The 25,358-nt window shown below is 35.3% G+C and overlaps 1 protein-coding gene across 10 annotated transcripts in view; it reads right to left on the reverse strand.

The window, feature by feature from the left end:
- LOC140160672 (rho GTPase-activating protein 26-like) overlaps positions 1 to 25,358 on the reverse strand; it is a 136,717-nt gene that overhangs the window by 96,451 nt on the left and 14,908 nt on the right. For all 10 annotated transcript variants that reach the window (XM_072183949.1, XM_072183946.1, XM_072183948.1 and 7 more), the window contains exons 2-5: positions 11,317 to 11,412; positions 6,426 to 6,487; positions 4,115 to 4,186; positions 687 to 788 (exon numbers count right to left, since the gene is read on the reverse strand). In XM_072183949.1, coding sequence (XP_072040050.1) covers positions 687 to 788; positions 4,115 to 4,186; positions 6,426 to 6,487; positions 11,317 to 11,412 — 332 coding nt within the window. The remainder of the gene's footprint in view (positions 1 to 686; positions 789 to 4,114; positions 4,187 to 6,425; positions 6,488 to 11,316; positions 11,413 to 25,358) is intronic.

Genomic DNA, 25,358 nt, shown 5'->3' on the forward strand with positions numbered 1-25,358 from the left:
TGACATGGAAGCTTAAAATAGATGTGTATTTCCTGGAATTGAGTGTGAATATTGATCAAGACTGTCTATGCATTCACTGCTGTACAGATTATATAACTTCTCTGGGTACACTAGCTCACACCACTATCATCAACAATCAACCACTTTTGGCTTGAAAACATCAAACCTTACATTGAAAGCGGGTTGCCTGATTGTAACACATGGTGTTTTCTACCTCGTATTGAGGCCCATCTCCCAAGCATTCTTGTTCCAAGTTTTGAGTTCAATTGCTCCAATGGTTTATAGATTCTATCTGCAAGAGCCCAAAATTGAACAATAATGTGCGTCTTTAAGCTTGAACACAACAAATGTTTACACCGGAATTCACACTTAGCGTGTTATGGGCACACAGTGCAAACAAACAAGCACACACTATCAAATAAAGATTACCGGGCTCAGGACTAAAATAATAGAGGTACTCTACTTTGCCCTCCATGAGCGCCACGCAAATATGGCAGAGTCCATCCCACAGCAGAGACAACCTTAACCTTTCACATAGGGTGTGTAGATTTCAAATGGAATCACCCATTTAGGTAACCCCAATTTAAAACATACACCCCCTGTGTGGCAGATGAAAGTCCTATCTTCCATAGGGGGAGTATGGATTTCAACTGGAATAGCACAATCTCTCTCTGGCTAATACTCACATCTTGTAAAGATGCTTCTTTCTTCTTCGTTGTCAAGGCAACATGTTTATCTACTGATGCACAAAACTTTTCTGTTTGTCTTTCAAAGACCTTCCTGCTTTCCTGCAAAGGGGAAAAAGCATTGACAATGGCAATGGTTACATTTCTGAATATTTATAAATGTATTTTTATTTCTACAATTTAGTAGGTGAGGTTTCAAAATACATCTTGCATTGAACAACATTTCACATTCAATTTAAATTAGCACCCCGGGTGCTCAAGTCAGCCATTTTCAGGGGGCACTTAATAAAATTATACAATAAAAGTTACAAATGGGAATTTACATGCATAATGATTCACAATATGGTGTTTGAAGTCATGATTATCATAACCCTATTGGAAAGGTAGAATTTAGCTGTACATTGAAAAGGGGGTGGTAAACAGTTTTCACTCAAAATTCTTTACTATTTTCCACCCTGATGTGGCAGTGACATCAGTGCCAATTTCATTAGATGCAGACTTTACCCGCTGGCATTCGCTTGAAGCGCCGGTGCAGGTGCACACACATATACACTTAAAGATGTCAGATAGATGTGCACACGAAACAGCTGCTTCAATGTGTCACTGCCATATCAGGGTGAAAACAGGTACAGGGAAGAGTACCATTCGGCTTATAATTGGCTGTTTTTAATTTTGTGATTTTGAATTTTCTTACATAGACCTATACATAGACCTGACTTGTTGGATAAAAGAACATTTTTTTTTTTAAATTTTCGCGGTAGCTGTGTTGCGTGTGAAAAGCATGACAATTAATGTACCACAAAAATGTCCACTTTTGCAGTAAAAATCAATAAAATATTTTGCTACAACCACTTAAATACTGACAAGATATAATGATAATATATAGGATTCCAATGATTTAACTCAAATTCACGCAAGTAGTGTAAAACTCTGCTAAACTGGGTCTAATTTTATGCAAATTCTAAATCAATTTACAAAGTTAGTACATGTACTAACTTTCAACATTTAAGCTTAAATTTGCTGATCATCCTCAACAACTGGCCATGAACCGTTTTGACAGCTAACAGGGGTCTAGTCATTTACCCATCACATGTATCAAGATCTTATAGGTTATGTACACACAAGGAAATCCTTAGCTCAATGTGCTATTCCACTTGAAATCCATACTCCCCCAATTGAAGACATTACCTTAATCTTTCACACAAGGGGTGTGAATTTCATATGGAGTTACCTGAATGGTTGACTCCATTTGAAATATACACCCCTTACGTAGCAGATTAAGGTCATGTCTTCTGCAGGGGGTGTGCATTTCAACTGGAATAGCGCAATGAAGATTTATTGTTGATGAAGGTGAATCTTTATCCAGGTGAGCCTATTTCCTTCCATATAAGGAAGAGAGATGGTCAGGCCTCATTAGTGGCGATATTCTTGAAAGCACTGAACACTATCTTTATAAGGTGACCTGTTAGTTTTTATGTATCAGCAACCTCAGGTGTCTATTACAGATAAGATCAGTGTACGTAATCTACAGGAGTCACTATGATCTCAAAAATGACACGAAAACAACCCTGTTCTAAAGATCTAGATTTTGCACTTTTGGGGATCAACAGCTGTTTTTGGCCGAAGAGGATTCATGTTGCTTGAATTTTTTTTTAAATGTTGAAAAAATTATTCAAAGTTTTCAAACTTTCTGTGATTTTTCAGAGCCATTTAGCTTGAATTTTTTTTAATCCCGCCCAACTTGACTCGACAAGTTTGTCCTGTTGAACAAGTTGCTTTTCCCATCACCTAATGGCCTAAAATCTGTCTCACATTTTCCGTAACATTTTATGTTCTCCATAGCAAATTTCAATTCACTGCTGCAAGTTTCAGTTTCCTGTAGTAATTTCTACCGATTTGTGGTTCATTTATTGGACTGTATCTCAAATAAAGCCTTGCGACTTTGTCCGGGTTTGGTGGGAGCAGGTTTCAGTTTTACTCAATTTAAGGGTACTACACCCTCGATAAATTTGTGTCTATTTTTGCATTTTCTCGAAAACTAATAACACAGTGGTAACAAAAGTTTTGTATATTATAGGGGCAAGGAATCCAGTTACTACACTGGAATTTCAGTGACCAAGACAAGCGGTTTGTTATTTATGATAAGAAATAAGGTACCGCTAGGGCGTTACCTCGCTTCCTATCATATATACTGAACCGCTTGTCTTGAGTCACTGAAATTTCAGTGTAGTAATTGAATTCCTTGCCCCAATAATATACATATCTTTTGTTACCAGTGTGTTATTATTTTTTGAGAAAAATTCAAAAATAGTCACAAATTTACCACAGGGGTGTAGTACCCCTTAAAAATCCCTATTTCACTCTTTCCTACTGTACATGTATGATGTCACATGTATGGTTCAGATGAGAAGTCTAACATCTCATCCTTCCTGAGGTTATCTGACATGATCAACACCCGCATCCCAAAACTGACAAACTTAATGTCATGACGGGAAACACATATTGTACTTGCTTTCCTTCTGGAAATCTCCGAGGCTGACATCCTTCTTGTACACACCCATTTCAAAAGGATTTTATTCATAATAATATCGCAAATGCTCCAACTTTTAAAAAAACTCCCATTTATTTCTGCAATTTCAGAAATCAGGGTTGGCATTACATGTTCTTTGGATAGTAAACATTCCTGATTTTCAAGATAACGGTCAGTGCAGGTCCATAGCCAGGATTTATGGGGGGGGGGCTCAAAAGTGTACCATTTGCTGTAAAGGTTTCCTCCAAAAAACAAGCTGATTTCAATGTTTTTTTACTGAAGAATGTGAAATGTGGACCTTGTGTCAAAAAAGGGTTGATTTTCAACATTTTTTCAAGCCCTGACTCGAAAAATTGGGGAATTTGGGAAGCAGGAAAAGTTGCTGTTTGGAGGGAAATTCTGGTATTTGGAGGGAAATTGTGTATATAAAAACATGCAATACATTGTGGGAAATTTAGCTTGATTCCTGGGAAATTAACATTTTTTCTAGCCCTGAGAGCAACCAACATATGTACTTACTGACTTTCCACTTTGGAAAGCCTTTCATTAGGAAGCATTATTTGTAAACTTCACTGGAAGTGATGGACAAATGAGAGAATGTGGCTTGTACACGTAGTACACGACAGATGAGAGAAACTGACTTATACACGTAGTACATAATTGTGTAGATTTTGCAGTGATGCCCTTCCTGTATTGTCTCTACAGGAAAGACCACAAAGCCTGAAATTTAAGGTTCAAGGGTATATAGCTATCACCTGTTGATGGGGATGATACTAGCCAGGCTACACATGGTACAGTCTATCCAAAGTAAGTATTAGATACATGAAAAGTGGACCTAATTAATTGCACAAGTTCAGCATTCATTATGTGAAACCGATTGAAAACTCATTACACCTACCTTTGCACCTCCTATCTGTGTTTTTCTGAAGTTCTCTAGGGGTGAGATTAATTGATCTTTGGCATGCTCCAGCTGCGTGGATTGGAAAATAAAAAATGCAAAGACATAATTATTGAATGTGTACAGTCTATTTTTTATGTCTGAACTATGCAAGGCATTAACAGCTGCTATTAGTGCAATGTGACATCTTACTTTTAATTATACAATTCTGCTGGTGTTTTAAATGTTTGCCTTTTTCAATTATTATATCACTCATACACATTACAATATATTCCAGACAGTTTATTGCTTGATTGTCATTTATCATTGTTACCATCAGTCTCTCCATGTGATATAGGCCTAGTTTTTACCATCATGGTACTGTGCCACAGTATGCATGTGTCCGGCCATCTTACTCTAAGATGCAGCAATTTAGTGACGTATGGGGATGGACTAGTGTGCCATGGCAAAACATGGTGTCATGTTGATCAATAAAATGTATTTCCTACTTTAAATAGTATTTTTGCTGATAAATGCCCATGGGACACTATTAGCCCTCCATGAGTGACAAGCCAATATGGAAGATTTACCATAGCATTCATTATACAGGGTTGAGTTGATACTCTTTGGGTCTAATCTAGGCCTGCTAAGATTACGCGATTTGAGGCCAAAAAACGCACCCCGATTTTCCAAAAAATCGCAAAAATCCGCGATTTCCCGCCAAAAACACAAAAAACTAAAAAAATATTTTTTTTGTTGCAATTTTTAATTTTTTTTTCACGGATTTGGAGAGTCCCTGGGCCTAACATCAAGTGCTACCATCATTAAAAAAAATTATTAAAAAAAAAAAAATTAAGAAAATTAAAAAATAAAAAAATTAAGAAAATAAAAAATAAAAAAATAAAAAATTGCGCTTAAAAAAAAAAATTTTGCGGATTTAGAGAGTCCCTTCACCTAGAGTGAGGTACTGCAATCATTTGTGGTTGATTTTTAAAAATTGGAAAAAGATACAAAAAAATTACAAGTTTGTATCCAAATGGGACTGATTTGTAACTTGTGTTCACTGCATACAAAATGTAGTCTATTGAAGATATAAAAATGCATCAATTGGTTTTGTACACAAGTCTATATCTTAGATAGATTTTGAAGTGAACACAAGTTACAAATTGGTCCCATTTGGATACAAACTTGTAATTTTTTTTGTATCTTTTTTCCAATTTTTTTTTTTAAAATTTTTTTAATGATGGTAGCACTTGATGTTAGGTCCAGGGACTTTCCAAATCCTGAAAAAAAAAAATTAAAAATCGCAAAAAAAAAAAAAAACTTTTTTATTTTTTTTATAGATTTTTTCAAAAATGTCAAAAAACGCAATTGGAGCCAAAATACGCAAATTGCGGCGCAAATATCGCAATTGCGTATTCTTAGCAGCCCTAGTCTAATCTCTATGGTAGATTTCCCATAACATTACAGTGATTTTGAGTTGGTACTGGGTATAATCTCTACGGTGGATTTACCATAGCATTGCACACATTGCAATTTTGAGTCAGTACTCTTTGGGTCTAATCTCTATGGTGGATTTACCACAGCATTACACACAGGGCAATTTGGAGTCGGTACTCTTTGGTTCTAATCTCTATGGTGGATTTACCATAGCATTCCACACATTGCAATTTTGAGTCAGTACTCTTTGGGTCTAATCTCTATGGTGGATTTACCATAGCATTACACACATGGCAATTTTGAGTTGGTACTCTTTGGGTCTAATCTCTATGGTGGATTTACCATAGCGTTACACACAGGGCAATTTTGAGTCAGTACTCTTTGGGTCTAATCTCTATGGTGGATTTACCACAGCATTACACACAGGGCAATTTTGAGTCAGTACTCTTTGGGTCTAATCTCTATGGTGGATTTACCATAGCATTGCACACATTGCAATTTTGAGTCAGTACTCTTTGGGTCTAATCTCCATGGTGGATTTACCATAGCATTGCACACATTGCAATTTTGAGTCAGTACTCTTTGGGTCTAATCTCTATGGTGGATTTACCACAGTATTACACACAGGGCAATTTTGAGTCAGTACTCTTTGGTTCTAATCGCTATGGTGGATTTACCATAGCGTTACACACAGGGCAATTTTGAGTCAGTACTCTTTGGGTCTAATCTCTATGGTGGATTTACCATTGCATTACACACAGGGCAATTTTGAGTCAGTACTCTTTGGGTCTAATCTCTATGGTGGATTTACCACAGCATTACACACAGGGCAATTTTGAGTTGGTACTCTTAGGGAATAATCTCTTTGGGGATAATAGAAACAACTACTTACCATACGATCTCTCTCATCTTCAATATTTGCGATGAGTCTACCAAACTCCTTGAGAGATTGGCCTGCAAATTAATTGGACAAAAATCAACATCAATTCAAATATTTGGTACATTTGTACATAGAGAAGGCATGTAGATAAATACTGTAACTGTTCCTAATAAATGCTCCGGGTTATGAAATTTTTAAAAAGGGGCAAATTTGTAAAATTGTAAAAAGCTTAAAAATCGGCCCGAAAATTGTGAAATAAATTCATTTTCGGGTTCAAATTCAAACAGTGTGTTATCAGTAATGTCTCTACAAAAACATATAACATCACAAAATCTATAAGTCCTCAAATGCAAAATCTGGTAGGTCGGGCAGGAAAATAGGATTTGTTTTGTTGCCTAAACGGTGGGCACCTTGGACTCATAATCTGAGAGCTTACTTGATGTGCATGGGTTCGAGTCCCCGTCCCACCACCGTGTTGCGCCCTTGGGCACGGCGCTTTGCCTCGCCCCACCCAGGTGCAATGGGAAGCTGTTAAGGGTTGTCACAGTCGTTGTACTGATGAACCCTGCGCCAATTGTAGGCTGCAAACATGGTTCCGACATATTCTAATGACGGTGGAATAAATGTAAAAGCGCTTTGAGGCTGTTTACGGCATAAAGCGCTATATAAATATCTACATTTATTTATTTTATTTTTAAAATAATGAATATCTATTTTGTAGTACTCTAAAAGTGGAAATTTTACGCCCAATTAATTTTTCGGGCTCTGCCAATATTGAACTAATTCCCTAGTTCATAAATTTGCGATTCTATTTTCCTTATATGTGACCCATCACATCGAAACACGGCAGTTGTCGGAAACCCACATTTAAAGATAATAAAGAAAATGTGTCCCGAAAAATAAAGAAAATAATAAGGATTTTGTGAATTCTATTTGTGACATAAAATCACCATTCTACATACGACATCAATGGAAGAGGTGTCATTTTAAAGCTTAAGGGCAGAGTAATGGGAGAGAACATGGACCTTTTCGAGCATCATTATTTCTTAATTGTATGTCCAAATTATATAAAACTATACATATTTGGAAAGGAAATGAGCCAAGGAATCTCATGGTGACGTCAGATTTGTTCAAAACTCTCGAGTTTTTGAAAAAATCACAAAAATTCACTTTTTTACCCCAATTTTGTTGTGACAACTTAGAAAAAAATCCGTTCGAGTAAAATAAATGCAGTTAAGCTTTTCATGAAGAAAAGATATGAACTTAGGGAAGGTTTTTTTTTTTTTTAATTTTTCTTATTTTTTCGAAATATTGAAAAAAACATGTGAAAAAAACAATTTTGTCACTCTATTAAGCTAAAAATTGCACGTAATGGTGTATATTTTTGTTTAAAACAAATATTTTGAAAAAATGAGAAAACCTTCCCTAGACTTTGATGTACTCTAAACGATAGTGCAAAAAGTTTACCTTTTGCTTGCATATTTTTTTTTTTATCTTGTCACAAAAATCGTGCAATATTGTCAAAAGTGAACTCTGAGAAATCGACGTTTTAGTAAAAAATGTCAAAATTATGCACAAAACGTCCTTATATTTTAAAACGGTAAGACTTTCACGCTTGTAAAAGCTGTATCTGGTGCATGGTCTAAATATGCATCTTTTTGCACCAATGAATCTATAATGTCTGCTTTCAGTGCGCCAAAATTCAAAATAATTAAAAAATCTAAGTGGCATTTTGACTGCAAATTTTTGTTTTGTTTACACCACATTTGCTGGCGTTAACAGCATACCGAATGCGCCTGGACTGCGTTGGACATACGCACAGAGTTGCGCCCAGCGTCACGCCGACGCGAATCGCAGCGTAATCACAATATTTTCGCATTCAGCGCATTTCTGACTCATTATTTCCCGCCAATTTACTAAAGCTGTCTTGAGCCATGTGACTTTTTAGAGTTGAAAAGAGTGAAATAAATCAAGCAAAAATACGAGTAAATATTAGCAAGCTGTATTTTATCAGTTTCAAGTGAAAGAATACGTCTTAGTGTTGATAAATATCAAAAATCTCAAATTCGGCGTGGATGAATGTGTCTTCCATTACTCTGGCCTTAAAAGCAGTCCTTTAGTCTGGTAAAGAAACCTGCAAGTTCATTTTTGACGACAACTGCCGTGTTTCGATGTGATGGGTCACATATTTACAAAAGGAATATATTCGCACATTGTTATTTTTGCGGTAGCAGCTTGGAACGCAAAAATAAATGCAGTACAAAAATGTCAACTTTTACCGACTTATTTTCCTGACAGCTTCAAGCAATTGCCATATCAACGCAACGCAATGACTTGGCAGCTATTAGTAGGTAATAACAGGACAAGATGGGTTATATAGGAAATTGATACTTCATTTGATAGCCTGCACTAATCACTCTATTTTGGGTTACAATTAAGTGTTTGATGACATTAATAGCCACCAGAGTTTGCTGGCCTAAACTAACAACATCCAAGAAATTGGTATGCAACAATCAGGAAAAAAAAACAGTAGCTAAATCCACAAAATAAAACCGAATCTTGATAACATTTAGTGCATATACCTCTTGACGGGTCAATATGCATCTCAAATCAATGAAATTTCATGTCACTGTCACTACTCCCATCCCAACCACCCTCAAAGTCAAACATCAACCCTTCCACACAGTTTCCTACAACTGTCTTTCTCTCAGAACTTCTAGAGCTTCGTAAAAGTTAAATATTCAAATAACATCTTCATCCTTAAAAAAGACAAGGGAAAAAAAGACAACTGTATCATTTAAAATAAAATGTCATTATGCTGAGCAAGTGTTCCTCTGGGATCCATGACACTTCAATCTCAAATATACTCATCTCCACTGCTCAGTGCCAGAAGTGGGTAAGTGCAATACCTGCCCTATGAACATTTGGCAATTTACACAGTAATACACACAGTATATTGTACTCATCTGCACATGGCAGCTATGATATGGCAGCTATTGCACTACCCACTTCTGGCACTGAGCAGTCGATCTGTGACTGTGACGAGTCTGATGACACAGTTCTTTATGTTCATGTTTTTTGTACATTTATGACCTTTTAATATGCTGGGTATAAAAAACTCATACTCCACAACTTCATGTGAATGTCAATGTTGAACTTTTGGTTGTTACATAGGGGTTATTGGATTGTGCCACTAGGGTTGATACTATTTAGCATATAGTGTGAGCAACTATTAAGTCAGCAATTCATTAGCCATGAAATTAACATCACAGATGCAATACAAAATATCAACAACTGGAAAAGAGGTCATTTTCGCGCACTAAATTGTCAGCGCTTTGCACATTTTGAACTGTTTCATGTGATTCTAAGGCCATCTTAATTTGACAAGTTTGTCTCAAAGCCCTTCCCAAATTGTAAACCTAATGCGGAATGCGTTTTTTTTTTTTTTTTTTTTTACTTTTAATTTTTTTATCAAACTGTGGGACAAGCTTTTTGAAAAGAATATGTCAGGGAATATGCACACATAGTTTCACTGTGTTTAAGACAAAGGATTTTATTGTTCAAGATTTAGTACTTACATATGTAGGCTATTTTTATATCTGAAGATGTGATGTCAGAAGTGAGATTTTTGTGTGGTGGATTTTTGAAAAAATGAAATTTACTCAAGGCCAGCAGGAATAACACGCAAAAAGTGGGTGAATTTACTAATGCTGTTGGGGTGGGGGGCTTTGAGACAAACTATTAAATTAGATGGCCTAAGCTTCCTTACCAGAGAAGATTTCTTAACCTTCCCAGAATCCTTTGCAACATGACAATGCATCATCCCATTACATCAAATGACACTATTACTTTAGGTACAGATTCCCTTTGTTTTCATGTTGAGAATTGACTTGCTAAACATGGGTCGATAGTCAAGAAATAAACATATTTTGCTAGATCTGGATGTGCTCTGTTCAATGAGGTACATTTCGTCACCATCTACCAACCCATGTTGCACTGGATAGCAAATCAATACAGTAAATCGAAATTGAAGAAATGCATTATGGGAAGTGTACAATATCTTATCTGCTTCCTTACTATGACCTGTTTAAAAGGAATATTTATACATTTTTATTTTAGTTGCATGAAAAGCAAAAAACTAAATGTAGCGCAAAAATTACCATTTTTACATTTTACGCTAAAATCCAGATCATTAATTGCCCATTTTATAGAACATGTACTCACATCAAATGAAAGCCTATTGCTTGGATAGGTAACAACACACAAAGCAAAACTTCAGACATACTTTGAGAAATTTCATTTGTACCGTGACAATTTATGATCTAATGATGTCTAATGTTCTCTCACGTCCCACAAAAAATAATGTGAAACGTCCCTATCCGAGCCCTTACAATAATGTTAATTTAATTTTCATTTTAGGGATAGCAGGCTAGCTGATTTAATTCATGGTGTATGGAGGTGTGGTGGTCACTTTTTGCCAAAATGACCTCATTTCCAAAGGCATAGTTCAATAACCAAATGTAACTTTTGTTGCTCATAACTTGACCTCATGTTGTGGAGTATGATGTTGTAGCCAAAACATTCAAAGATGATTCTATGCTATGTGTAATAGCATATTGTGTTTGTAGAATTCAAGGGTGTAGTGCAAGAAAAGGTTACCTGCAATAGCTGCTAGGTGTCAAAAGTGTACAATATAGAATGCAGAAATAGTCACATTATCTATAAGATAGGGCAGCTATTGCATAAAGGCCTTTCTTTCAAACCTTCAAATTGTATCTTGACAGATGGAAATGTTTTAGATCCTAATGAGTATGTGTGTGTGTGACATTTGATATTCAATACTAGTTATTAGGTATTGCATTCTACATCTACATGTACACTAGGTACATTGTACCATACTTACTAATATCGACTTCATCATCTGTTTGGGAAGTACCGATGCATTCAAAATTGAAATTGATGAGAGAATCTGAAAATGTCCGTTGTGCTTTCGAGAGATCTGTAAAAAGAAAAAGACCAAAACAAGAGTTAGGTATTAGAATAATGAGATTTAAAAAGAATTTGAAAAATTATTGCAGAATGTAGCCTAGTGCCGGCTGTTTTTGGAAAAAGTTCATTATTTCACGGACAAAATACCGTACTGACGCGAGTATAGTCCCACCTTCGGGTAAAGTCCCACCCCCAAATTTTCGACTTTGAAGTTTCCCTGGACCTAGACCTAAATGCTAGGATCATTCATGGTTGATTTAAAAAAAATAAAGAAATAAAAAAAAATTGAATTTTGCACGGTGTTTTGTGTTTTTAATATGAAAATTGATACTTTGTTTTCATGTCATACTCTATTAATGATTTCAAAATGCATTCAAATTCAATGCATTTTGATATTATTAATCGAGTATGACATGAAAACAAAGTATCAATTTTCATATTTTAAAAAAACACAAAACATCGTGCAAAATTCAATTTTTTTTTAGGTCAACCATGAATGATCCTAGCATTTAGGTCTAGGTCCAGGGACACTACAAAACCGAAAAAATAAAAAACTTTTAAAAAAACGGGGTGGGACTATACTCGCGTCAGTAAGGTACAACATTTTAAGGGTTCTAAACCAAATTAAGTGCCGTCGAGGAAGGCTTCAATAAGGGCTAAAGTCAGTCATTTGGCCAAATTAGCTTTTACACATACACATATAAATGAAATATTTTTCACTAATTTAAAGTGTTATACATTTTTACTGATTTTGGGGGTTATTTTTGTCGAAAAACAACATGGATGACCAATCATACCACATTTAACAAATGTAATAAGGCAGCTTTTATAAGACATATTTTTTCCAGGCCAGGCCAGTTCCAACCAGAGAAGTAGTCACATCCCCGTCATGTACATGTTTCCTTTTCAAGGAAATTTTCTTTGTAATCATAAACCTAATGCAAGCATGACCAACATATTTGACAATAAATTGTCATAGCAACAATTTATGGAAGTATGCTGGCCTGGAGGTCCCCAATCATAGGTGGATTCAATCTCTTCCCAGCATGATTGATAAAGGAGCCTATTTCAACACCTTTTCACTACATTCAACTAGGGCAGGCTCTGTGGACTCTTGAGTGATACCTGTATGATTTTCCAACAATAGCTCACTACGCTTGAGGATCGCTACGATCGTTATTCAAGGGGTGTCGCAGTTTGCGAACTGGGCTTGTTCTCGGCCCGGGGGGGTACTCAGTACAAATGACCATACGGGGACGTGCCGCAAATATGGGTAGCATTTTCAGCCTTTTGGTATATCAATGACCCCTTTTTCAAAGCCTATTTTGGTATATGAATGGGTCCTTTTTCAAAATTTTCTCAATTTTTCGGAAAATAGCCCAATTTTTCCTTAATCTGGCCAAAATTTTCAAAATTTTCCCAAAATTTTGGGAAAATTTGTAAAAATTAAGACAATTTGGGTTAAATTTGGCGAAAATTTTGACTTTTGGTATATCAATGGGTCCAAATTTCTTGAAAAATTGGTATATTTATGGGTCCACTTTCAAATTCTCAGCGGCACGTCCCTACCAAAACCAAACTTGAGTACCCCCCCCCCCGGGGTTCTCGGGCTTGTTCTGCATTCAACCACAGATTTTCTGTGATTCAATTGTAAGGCCTATAGGATTGATAATGGTCATTAGGAGGATATTTTGATCAACATGATCAAGATTTTTCTTATCTGAATATATAAATTGATCTGGATGATGTTTATAGTGATACTAAAAAAACTTGAAAAGTTTTATGCATGCAGAATATTATATCTTGTGCGTAATAAACTTGACCCATAACACAATATGCTATCACCTCAAGTACTAGTAGTACCAGGTTTCATAGCAGGGTTTCTATAAAATTGTGGTTGATGGCTGCAATAGCTTGCAATGCACTATGGGATAGCAACATCTGGTCCACAGTAGTCTTGACAGGTGACTGGATTTAGTTTACAATTTACTACAGTGATCAAGTTCACACTCAATATCAACCACTCACTAGAAAACCAAATTTGCTCAAACCAGGCTGAACAGGAAATATTCTACTCAAAAGATCTCATTAATTTATCCATAGTATTAGTACACCTGTAGGCCTTCAACAACATTTGAAAGCCTACAGGAGCGGATCCAGAGGGAGGCGATATGCCTCCTCTTTTTATTATAACAGCTACATGTAAATCATGTAAATTCAGCCTGTTTTGGGATTATATCAGTCACTCGGCTCCTCTTTGTACCACCTCTTTTTAGAAATCCTGAATCCACCCCTGGCTTATGATTTTAAATCACAAACGTTCTCATTGAAGATGTGTGACCCGATTGACAGCCTCTCATCTCCATATTTCCTCATCAAACTGAGATTTTGATGTCAGAAGAAAGCTTATATTTTTCTCATTACACCCAATAAAATCCTCAGTAAAATTAAACAAGCAAGATACAATATATTTTTTGTTTAGATGGTGGAACACCCCCCCACCCAAAAAAAAACACCCCATGGTACATACAAATCTAAACAGCGGTAGGCCTAATCCCCACCTGAAATATGTTCTGTATAATATCCTAATCCCATGGGGCATTCATTGTTATATACGTCATGTAGGCCTACATGTTTTTGTCTCTTAATACTACAGCATTTTTTTTTGGAAACAGATTGTTTTTTAAATCGTAAGTGTGCTGCAAGTTTAGAAATTAGAATATGAAAGAATTTGACCAGTGACCTTTAATTTATCACAAAAGTTCATTCATTTATCATTTTTATTCATCACTAATTTTTCCCTTTCCCTACACCAATGTTTGACAACAATTTTTTTTTCAAAAACAATGAAAAATTGGTATTTTCCCAGATTTTAAAAACCATTTTACTTCTTCTGTAAGACTCTGTCAAGCTCAAATTAACATTTGATATATGGTCATTTTCACGGTAAAGGGTGTAACTTTGGATTTTTAACATTTTGATCCGTAGTTTTCTAATAAAGCCACAGAATTCCATGATTTTTGGCCACATAAGTCATCTAGTTAGCAGCTACCTTGGGTAGCATAATCATCTTCGGGAGTTACTGCGTTCAGTTTCAGCAGGCTTAAATGTACCTAATATTGCCATTTTGAAAAACTGTAAAAAACAGTAACATTTTTGTAAAACCCTGTGTTTTCTTCAGTTAGTTCATGGATAATTTTTCTTATCCTGAAAGTACGGTCATATGTTCAGTAAACACTGCCACATTAGATTTAATTGTGAACAGCCCTGTATTTTTGAGAACCGGACTTCGATATTTGTCGCTTCGAGGCTTCATTTTCCGTTAACAATTGTTAACAAACTTTGTGGGTATAGCTTTGGTTCATAATTCTTGGTTATTTCTTCACTTCTTCTTGATTCATAACAGTTGATATCTTAACTTGAAATGGGTAACAAAAATTAGTTGATTTGCAAGCTTTTAAAATTTTTATAAAATCTTGACTTCAAAGAGCCGATTTTCCGTTAACTTTTTGAAGCCTCCGAAACAAACTGTTCAGCAAGCTTGGGCAAATATAAATAAAAGAGCTCATCCAATCTATTTATCAAAATGTAGCAAAGTAGATCCTCAAGTCACTTGTTTTTAAATCATGGAGATATATATCACCGTTTGAAAATGGGACCCAATACAAACTTTCCGTTAACAATTGAAGCCTCCGAAACAAATGAAGCCTCCGAAACAATAGTAAACTTAATTATCATCTATGCATACTAAATTGGTATGTTCCATATTGATATCTGCATTGTAATTGTTGCATGATATGTGCAGAATGTCATAAATTTTAAAAAAAATTGATATTATGGTTAATGCTTGAAAAATATACTGATATCCAAGAAAGCCCGTGTCGGAGGCTTCACATGCAAATAACACCATACTTAACAAATGGGTGAAAAAATTATCATGTTATAAATCTGCAATATCTGCCGCATAGAATCATTGATTCAATACACACAAGAAAATAACAGCTTATATGATCCCAACAGTGTTGTTTTCAAAAAACTACTTCTGCCATGTTTAACCATTGTAAACATGAAGCCTCGAAACAAAAAAAAAAAATGACTTGCTGTGATAATTTAATTTTTGTCACAACTGAAATTCAATACTTAGAAGCAAAGCATGAAAATTGGTAATTGTGATATTTTTTACCTATTTTTTCATGTCAACTTGTAGTAGTTAGCCAAATATTTTACTTTTATGATCACCTGTGTTGTTAACTGAAGCCTCCGAAACACAAATCGCTTGAATTGCCAATTCTAACAAATAACACCAATTTCTGCGAAACTTGGCTGGGAGGTTCCTTTCATCAAGTAGTATTGTACATGAAGTTAGACATTTAAATTATTTTAGGAACCCAATTAAAACTTAAAAAATATGTTTAAGGTTGGGAAATTTCCATTGCAAATGACCCTTGATGTTAAAAATTTTCAAAATTGCAATTACAAACATAGCAAAACATGGTATAAAATTTAACTTATATCTGTTGACTTACTTTGGAATGGGATTTCACATGTATTCCAGCTTTCATGTCATAATTTTCTGAGCTTATGTAAAATACATTTTTTCTTAGATTTTAACCAAAATGTTATGGAAATGTCAAATTTTTATCAGAAATCAAAAGGTTTAAGCCTTGAAACACTATTTTACTGGAATTTAAGTTGCTTCTATGCATGATTACAGTAAACAGAAACATATTTAAGTGGTTTGAAATTTTGACCCTAAAAATCAAAAGTTACACCCTTTACCGTGAAAATGACCATATACTACATATTATTACTGTACAATAAGAGAAATTCTTCAGAAATACTTTTGCCAATTGCCATTATTAAATTATTGGATTAAGGCCATATTTTAATATTTCTCACCAATAATGTGGAATCAAACCACATTGCTTCATACTAGTATGAGTATGTTCTGTAATATTTGACCCAGCACACCTCAAATATAATTCAATCATATAATTGGTTTTTTTTCACACCATGCGCTACATGTCTGATGAATAATCGCAAATCTACACCACTGTGCAATATGCACATGTACATGTCTAACAAATAGACCCACATGCACATATGTACATATACACTATTAATATGTCAAAATTCCAAATTTTTAGATTCTTGCCATTGTACAGTGATATTGCTCACTAGTCCCCCCCCCCCCCCAAAAAAAACCAAGTAGAGTCGGCTGGTCGATTAAGAGTTTTTCTCTTGAAGAGGCTATTAAGGTTAGCAACTACTTTAAACTGTTGCAATTTGATAGTTCACAGTATCTTGCGAATGGTAGTGAGTTTGGGCAAAAATTGCATTGATCATTTTATAACGAACATGCAGAAGAATACGTGCAGAATTCAAATATCACAGATATACTTTTTTAGGTCCTCCTGAGTTATGTTGCAAAAAGGGCTGAAACAACAACACTTTTGTAAAACGTACATAACTCATTAACCACAATAAATCAAGCAAGTTTTCAAAGTATATGATTTGTAGAATGAACTTTTGCAAAACATCAAAATATAATTTTTCAATAATATATTGATTTAGATAATGAAAATCGATATTTTGGCTGCTTTGACCAACAATATTGTGTCTACCTTTAAAATGAGAGCTTGAAAATCAATCCACTTCCAATCTGTTAAAAAAATCATCACCAAAATGCAAAATCTGGGTCGGTTGGGCCTGTATCAATGATGTGTATTGTGTAAACCCACAAATGTCCGCCAACTTATTAGAAATCTCATGTCAAATCATTTTCCAATTTTGGCATGGACTTCCCCAATCCCCATGTACATATACATGTATAAATGATGAATAACCACAAAACTACACCACAAATGCCTTATAATTTATTTAAAAGACTGTCACACTATTTATAGATAATACCATACAGGGTGTCTCAGAAAGAACTGTAGCATCAGAATTTGTTGTATTTTAATTCCTGAATCAAACAAGATTGAATACAGCATTTCATACACTTTTCAATTTGAAAATTGACTACTCATTCTTGAAATATAAGATTTTTACAATGATTTTCATTTTGAATCCTTTCCACAGATTCAATGCAGCAGTCACATTGAGTTATGTATGAAGCGCTATAAGCACAAATGGTCCAATACACATCTCTAGTTGTGTTCACATTTTGAGTTACACCCAAGGTACAATCTGACAATGTGAACACAACTTCTACCAATGATTCATGGAATGGATTAAAAATGTGGTGTAATTTTCAAATTGTTCTAAATCAAGAACCGATGGGCCAATTAAAAATATGTGGTAACTGCTTTTAAAATATTACTCAATAAATCACATCATTCGATTCCTTTGATTTGCATCATTTTAATACCATACTAACAACATAACATTTCCACCAGTTTTGGGTTTTTTTAGAGACACCCTGTATAGCCATGCTCATTTTTGTGGCCTGGGGTCACTGGCTCACTAGTACAGTGAGTAGTTGTAGTCATCCTTTGATCAAATTGATTTGGTTGCCATGGTGACCTCAGAAAAGAAAGATGGTGGAAACCAGTTAGAGATGAGTCATTTGGAGGAAGGGGAAGTGAGTGACCGCTGTAAGAAAACAAAATATTTTCAACACCATGCATTGCTTATTTTATGGTGAGGAGTTTGAATGTGTTGATAATAAAATAAAATTGGAACTCAAGCAAATTAATCAGGTCTAGCTTTTGTGAATTAAAATGGTCATAAATGAAATATCACCTTTGCCAGTATACATACTGGTACATGTATGTAACACTAAATACGGTGTATTGGTCTCAGGTCGTGTCGTCACCAATGGTGTTTTTTTTGCAGTGCGAAATTCGGTGCCGCAAAATTTTCATTTCTCTGCTCAATAACATTTGCTCTGCGAAGTCAGATTCAATTCACTATGAAATATGAACAAAAATGGTAATTTTGTTCGTATGTTTGGAAACGTAACCATACTGTCTTGTAGCAGTGCTGCTTAGTTTCGCATATTTATCGTATATTATTACGGAATATTTGGAATATCTTTACGCATAGGGAGGAATGTTGCACAGGTTATTGCAGCGGATGTCGGTAATATTGTGTTCAAGGTGAAAATTTTTTATTTGAAAAACTAGCTTTCTTGTTTGCATTCCCCCCAAATTTGCAAAAGTATACAAAAAGTCCAAAAAGCGTAATGATTTTTAAAGCTTTTTTTGTCAAAAAGCTCCAAATTTGGGGAATAAAGTCCACTTTTCACAAAATTATCCTCCCCCACCCGGACCCCCGCTTGGAAAAAAGTCCACTTTTTCAAAATCAGCCCCCCCCCCCCAAAAAAAATCCTGGCTAGGGGCTGGGTCATTCCACCTAGTACCTCCAAACACATCCCTTATTAAGATCTTATAAAACATTCAAATATCACAGGACATACTGTAGCCAAAAAATATAAACTGTTGGGTTGCCCTTTAGCGACTAACCAAAAACCACAAGGCAACCCAATTTTATTTTTTTGGCCTTGTTTGAGACCTTTGAATGTTTTGTAAAAACTCATCCTCCCCAACATGAGGTTACTTAAATTGTAAGTTATAACTGTTGAGTGAAGGTTACTGAACTAAGCCACTACAGATGAGACTATTGGGTCATCAGTGTCTATCTCCTGTGAAATAATGAAGAGTTGATGATCTTTACTTTCAATTGTGTTTCCACTACATATAAATGTCACTTAGCAATTTGTAGATACACCAGATTATCAAAGAGGTACTGGCATCATGTGGCATGCATATATAGTTATACGGTGATTGAAATTTCCTTTCGGGCAGATTGAACCAGATCATGTCCTAAAAGTGTTTGCACTCAAATATTGAGACAAATAAAGCTGACACACAAGAGGAATGGTATTGGTATGGGTTAATTTATAATTATAAAGGAAATCCCAATGCAGGATATGATGTCCACCCCTAAGCTCTTGATCAGAGGCCCTCGCTATATCATAAAAGATGCAGTGACCCCAGTGAATTAAATTTTAGAGCAAGTTGTGAAAATGTCTAGTAAGGCCAATGTTAGGCAGGCAATACATGGGAGCGAAGTGAGCCCAGCCACAAAAGTCACTCATAAGGACTGTCGATATATATCGATAAAAATCAAGAAATCGGCTAGCCAATAATATCAACAACGCCGATATCACTTTCTGAAGAAAATTGATACAAGTTGCCAATAATGAAAAAAAAAATTGGGGAAAGGACTTAAATTGAGCTCCATGAGTTGCTAGAAGGTGGCTGGCGCACTTGTGAGTCCAAATGGCATAGCACTCCATAAGTCGCTGGAAGGTGGCTGGTGCATTTGTGAGTCCAAATGGCATGATGCATCCTATTACATACATTATTATGTTTTGATGGATCCAAGTTGTGATAATATTGGATCCAAAACATAATAATGATAAAATGGATGCTTTACGCTAATATTTATTGGTCTCGCTATGAGTTGTAAAATATTATACTCGACTACGTCTCGTCCAATATTTTAAAACTCATAGCTCGACTCAATAAATATGGGCTCAACCGATCCAATTTTATATCAAAGTAGGTATGGGATATGTCAAAATAAATTTATGGATGAAAGGCCTACACGATATGAGTAAAATTGGAAGGAAAATCGATTGATTGATTTTTATCAATATTGATTGAACAATAAATCACTTTTTATAAAATCCTGACATCGACAGTCCGTACCCACTGGCATGTATATTATCAGGGTTCGAATTCATTTAAAAATTTTGTGTAGCAGTTTTTGGCTATAAATTCATCATAATCAGGATACTTCCATACTAAAGCACTATAAAAAGTGCTATAAAAATGCAAAATTGGGTAGCAGTTACTTCAAAATGTGGAGCAAACTGCTATGCGATACAGCCGAATTCGAACCCTGTATATTATGCATAATGAACTATTCAGTACTTCCCCAGTCCCGACCCCGATCCCAGGAAATGTGGGGCTGGGGCACTGCTGCAATGGTGGGGATTGTAAACTGGGACTGGTAAACAGGTTAATGTTCAAACTAGACTTTACCCATTATCAACTTGCCCATTGTGCACATAAACTATACCCTCTAAATGACAAAGTTAATTACTGAGCCGAGCTCTCCATTTAGCCATCACCGCCCCTTGGCGATGACAAGTTTTGGAAACACTATGTATATATATAGTGCCAAGTCAATATAAATACTTCACAGTGACCTTTGGAATCATACAAAGCAGCATACCATTTATCAAATATATCACACCAAAGGTTAATAGAATCCTTCCTAGATAGAAATAGAAATATATCACTGGGTCATATGGACCCATCAATTAAAACAATCGTAAATTTGAAAAAATCAAAATTACAAATGTATTTGATATCAGGACATTCTTCGTATTCAGAATGCAATTTGATATGTTTGATGTGCTCTCTCTCTCATGTCCCACAAAAATACTATCCAAATGCTCATAATAGAGCCCTTAAAATGCCCTTTTGGTGGGAGATTAACAAGTTCAAATGGCCTGAAATTATTGCAATGACAATTAAAACACATTTATATTTAATTGATATCAGGAATAACTGGATTCACAATATCCCTTGAAATTCTTTATTTTGTTCAAGGGCAGGGGTAGCGCTGGCTTCAAAATTTAAGGGGTCCGTGTGATTTTTGTTGGACTCATTCAGCCCTCCAAAAGTCAAATTTAAGGGGTCCAATGGGAATTTTAAGGGGTCCGAGTCCGACTATGGAAACATCACCCACTAATATTAGAGGTTACGATATACTGGACATGGGGTTGTATTATGCATTTTACATCAACAAAATACAGCGTGCAATAATTATGAGCCTCCCAGGGGTAAAATTTCAAAAAAGATAAAAAAAGGTAAATATTGCTTGCACCCGCCTGCTAAAAATTGTATTAAATGCAAGCAGGAAAATGTAAAAGTTTCCATAAGCCTACTATTTCTCAAGTTTGTTTTGAGCGTTTAGTTTTGAACATGCCCCATGAATGTGTGCTCAAAATCACTTGCACTTGCCCCCCCCCCCCCTCCTTTTTGACTTGCCAAAAATTGACCCCGGCTGCCAAAAATTCTTGCCCCCCCCAATTTTACCCTCATAATTGCACAACCTCTGAACTTCAAGAAAATCCAAAATATGGGAGTGCAAACCCCAAAACTAGGGATTGTTTTTTTACAATCCAGTCCTGTTTGTTCATCATGTATAAATGTTATTGTTAGTGGAGCTTTTTATTTAGTCAGAACGCCAACCTTTAATTATTGAAAACGTAGTCCTAACCCTAATTCTGACCTTTCACCTCCTAAACCTGAATCAACCCCTTCAAAACTGGCAAAGTTCTGAAAAATTATGATCACACGACGTGACTATGTTAATGTGTATTTTTAATGTAAAAAGGTGCAGAATTCAACACCCCAAAGCTTACCATGTGCCGCTAATTTACTGCAATTTTATCCTACATGTTGTATTTGCCATCAATAAAGAATACAAAGTTGACTTTTTTGTGTTGAGGAAACTCCATTTTTACTTAGCATGACATGAAAATTAGTTAAATGATGATTTACTATGGTATAAAACTCCCGATAAAACGATCATCAGTAGTAAACATTAATGCATGATCGGGGAAATCCCCACTGACAGTTTATACAAGGAGAGATTCTTTCGCAAGTGGAGTCAATTGTCACACTATTTCATTCGCAGAGCCTTGACTTGCACAATGTTTCAACAGATTGGTATTCAGAGTGAACGATCTGATATAGTTCTTGGAGCATTTATTTTTGACATTCTGTCTGAAATGATCGCATTTGTTTTGTGCCCTGTCCATAAGGTTTTACATGCCTGATTTTCTGAGCGTCTGAGATATTCTTGTCTAACGCATTAGGTAAGCTTAAGGTTAATTTTATTGCGTCCCAACAACAGTTCCACGCGTCCCTGACGCGCAGACGCGCACCAGCGCGACCCTTGTTCAAGGGTCACAATTGCCCCAATGCACAGGATAATAATCAAGCTCTCATAGAGGAGAGCGTGGCCTAGCGGTTAAGGCATAGGACTGTGGACCCAAGGGTCAAGGGTTCGAATCCCAGGTCCGGCTCTTTGTGTCCTTGAGCAAGACACTTCACTCTACTTGCTTAGTGCTCCGGAGGGCACTTTCAGCTGTCGGTCCAGTGTACATGCATATTTTCTCACATTAATGTAGTGTGCACGTTAAAGAACGTCACAGGCTATTCGAAAAGAGCAGGTGATCATCCCGGTCATGTTGACTGTACTTCAAAATACACTCATCTACTCTAGGTTCCAGAGTAAAAAATAAGTACAGCTTGTCTGTACGCAGTGCGACAATACTCATACATATGAGGGAGGCACTTATAAGGAAGAAGAAGCCCAATCGGCATTGCAACTTCCAGTTTTTGATAGAGCAGTTTTGGGACACTTTGACCTCTGACATATCATGGAAATTGCTGCAATTATTATTCGTTCATTTATTATTGTAATAATGTTATCATAACAATATTTTAAATAATAAATAATAAATTTATGAACTAATCATGTTTTTTAAACAATTTCAATCCTAGTAAAAATATTTAAATAATATTTTGTACGCACAAAAAAACCCACAAAAAACTATTTTCCTGATAGGTCAGAGGGCAAAGTGTCCCAAAACTACCCACAATACATTGCACATGTGGCCCTTAAAACTCAACATATATATAAATGTTAATTATTATGCAAATTGCAATATATTTTCAAATTATATGTAGGCTATATAGGTATCCATTATATTGCCTCTATCCACTCATGTGGAAAATTTACTTTTTCAGTTCATACAGTTTACAATGGTAACTAAAAATGCAAATGGGGGCCACAATTACCCCAGTCTCCCTACAGTAAATGCATGCGCAAAAATGTGTGGTACATATTTAGAATTTATCATCACAATTCATCACTGATATTGTCAGTTAGTCTATAAATACTTTCACTGCCTGGCTTGGATGAGTCATCGCTGGTGTACACAGCCATCCACTAGAATAATTAAAATCATAAATACTGCACAAATCCTCCCTCAAATTTAAATACCATTGTAAGTCAACCAGACTATACATGTATGTGTGTAAAGTCATTGGGCATAACTATTGTGATCTACATACACAATGCAGGACTCATCATACTCGTCATTTGAAGCCACGATGTGATGGCCTGCACTGAATGTACTATTGGATATACTGGTCAGGTTGGCAGTATAGAGTCAAATGGCTTTGGGCAAATTCAAAATACATGTAGGCCTACATGAATGCATAGATTTAAAATCTATGATGAATGCTATTATTTTTGGTGTTTTTTTTCAAAATTACAAATTAATTTTAATCACATAATTTCAATTATATTGATGCGTTTCTTTATTTATGTCAATTTAATCATTCATTTCAAATTGGACATTTATAATTTTTATATGCATTTTAATTTCTTTACTTTTGATACTGGCATACATGTACATACTTGTAATGTACACTAGTTTAATTTATTAGAATTTATTCATTTTAATTTATTCATTATTTCCAATATTTTTTTACTCTGATTTCAATTTATTTATACATTCTTTTCGTATTGACGTATCGTGGTACATAATTCTAGTACTGTAGTACTATTTTTCATGTTTAATTAATCATTTTATATTGAATTCAACATTTCAAATTTAATTATCATTTCAATTATGGTAAATTGAAATTAAAATTAAAATTTATTTATTAACATTTATTTATTGCAACTTAGGTCTTTTTAAATTGACATCCAAATATGATCCTTTTTAATTTTTTTCACGGGCCACGGGCAAGGTGGGCAACATACATTGTACATGTACATGTAGGCCACCTCAAACCACCCCCTGGCCCATGGGTGTTCTTGACATTGGTTTAGGTTGGGATGTGCAGCTTAGTTTTTAAAACCAAACCCCATAAAATTTACTAAATCTGATGAAGAAAGAGACCCAAAATATACTTGTTATTTTGATGATTTAATTCTGTTCAAAATTTCTGGAAAAATTTGTATTAAAATGTTCACTGAGGAATCAATACTTTTGCTAGATTTGGGGGGGGGGGGATTTTGAAGAACAAACCAACACCCCAAACCAGTTCTTTCTAAATAACCAGAAGTTTGAAAATAATGTACCCCAACTATCATTTAACTTTGAACTTTAAAAGGGGCATTTCCAGATTTTAAGGGATGGTCAACTGAATTTTTTTGATTTCTTCATTTTGACTTCACTTCGTGCGTTGATGATGTGGTACATTCATAGAGAGTACAACACATGACATTTTTGTACAGCCATTTTATTTTAACACTTGTAACTTCCGAGGCCCAGCAGTGATCCCTTCCCATCATAAGTGTTTAAAAAAATAAAAAGTTGTTTATAAATTGCCTAAGAGTGAAGGATTCATCATTGAAATTATCATTACAAATGTACATATTTTTGCTATGAAAAATTTGGCAAAAAACGATGAAAACAGCAATATTGACAAAGTTGAAGCCTCATTCAAAAACAACATGATGTACCAGTAGTTGCTTTAGATTTATTACAAATTCATGTAAAATGTCTCATTGCCTCAACCACCATTGTAAGGCTATATCTTAGCACATCTATGACACTAACAAAGGTGCTAAAATCCAGGGTTCGCAGGTTTTTGCCACAGGTGGAAAAAACCGTGGTTTTAACCGCGGTTTTAACCACTTGGCAAAAACAGTTTTTGCCGGCAAAAATGGCAAAAACTAAAAAAGTGATTTATAGTTCAGTTTTTTCATCTCAAAACAAATAATTAAGTTACAAAAATAAGTTCCCGAGTGTAACAAGGCCAGATTTTGTAATTATAAGCAATATATTAAGAAATTAAAAGGCATGCGTTTTCATAGCTCAAGTGCAGTTAACCGAAATGTGGCATGTAT

Source organism: Amphiura filiformis, chromosome 9, assembly GCF_039555335.1.
Source record: "Amphiura filiformis chromosome 9, Afil_fr2py, whole genome shotgun sequence".
NCBI lineage: Eukaryota > Metazoa > Echinodermata > Ophiuroidea > Amphilepidida > Amphiuridae > Amphiura > Amphiura filiformis.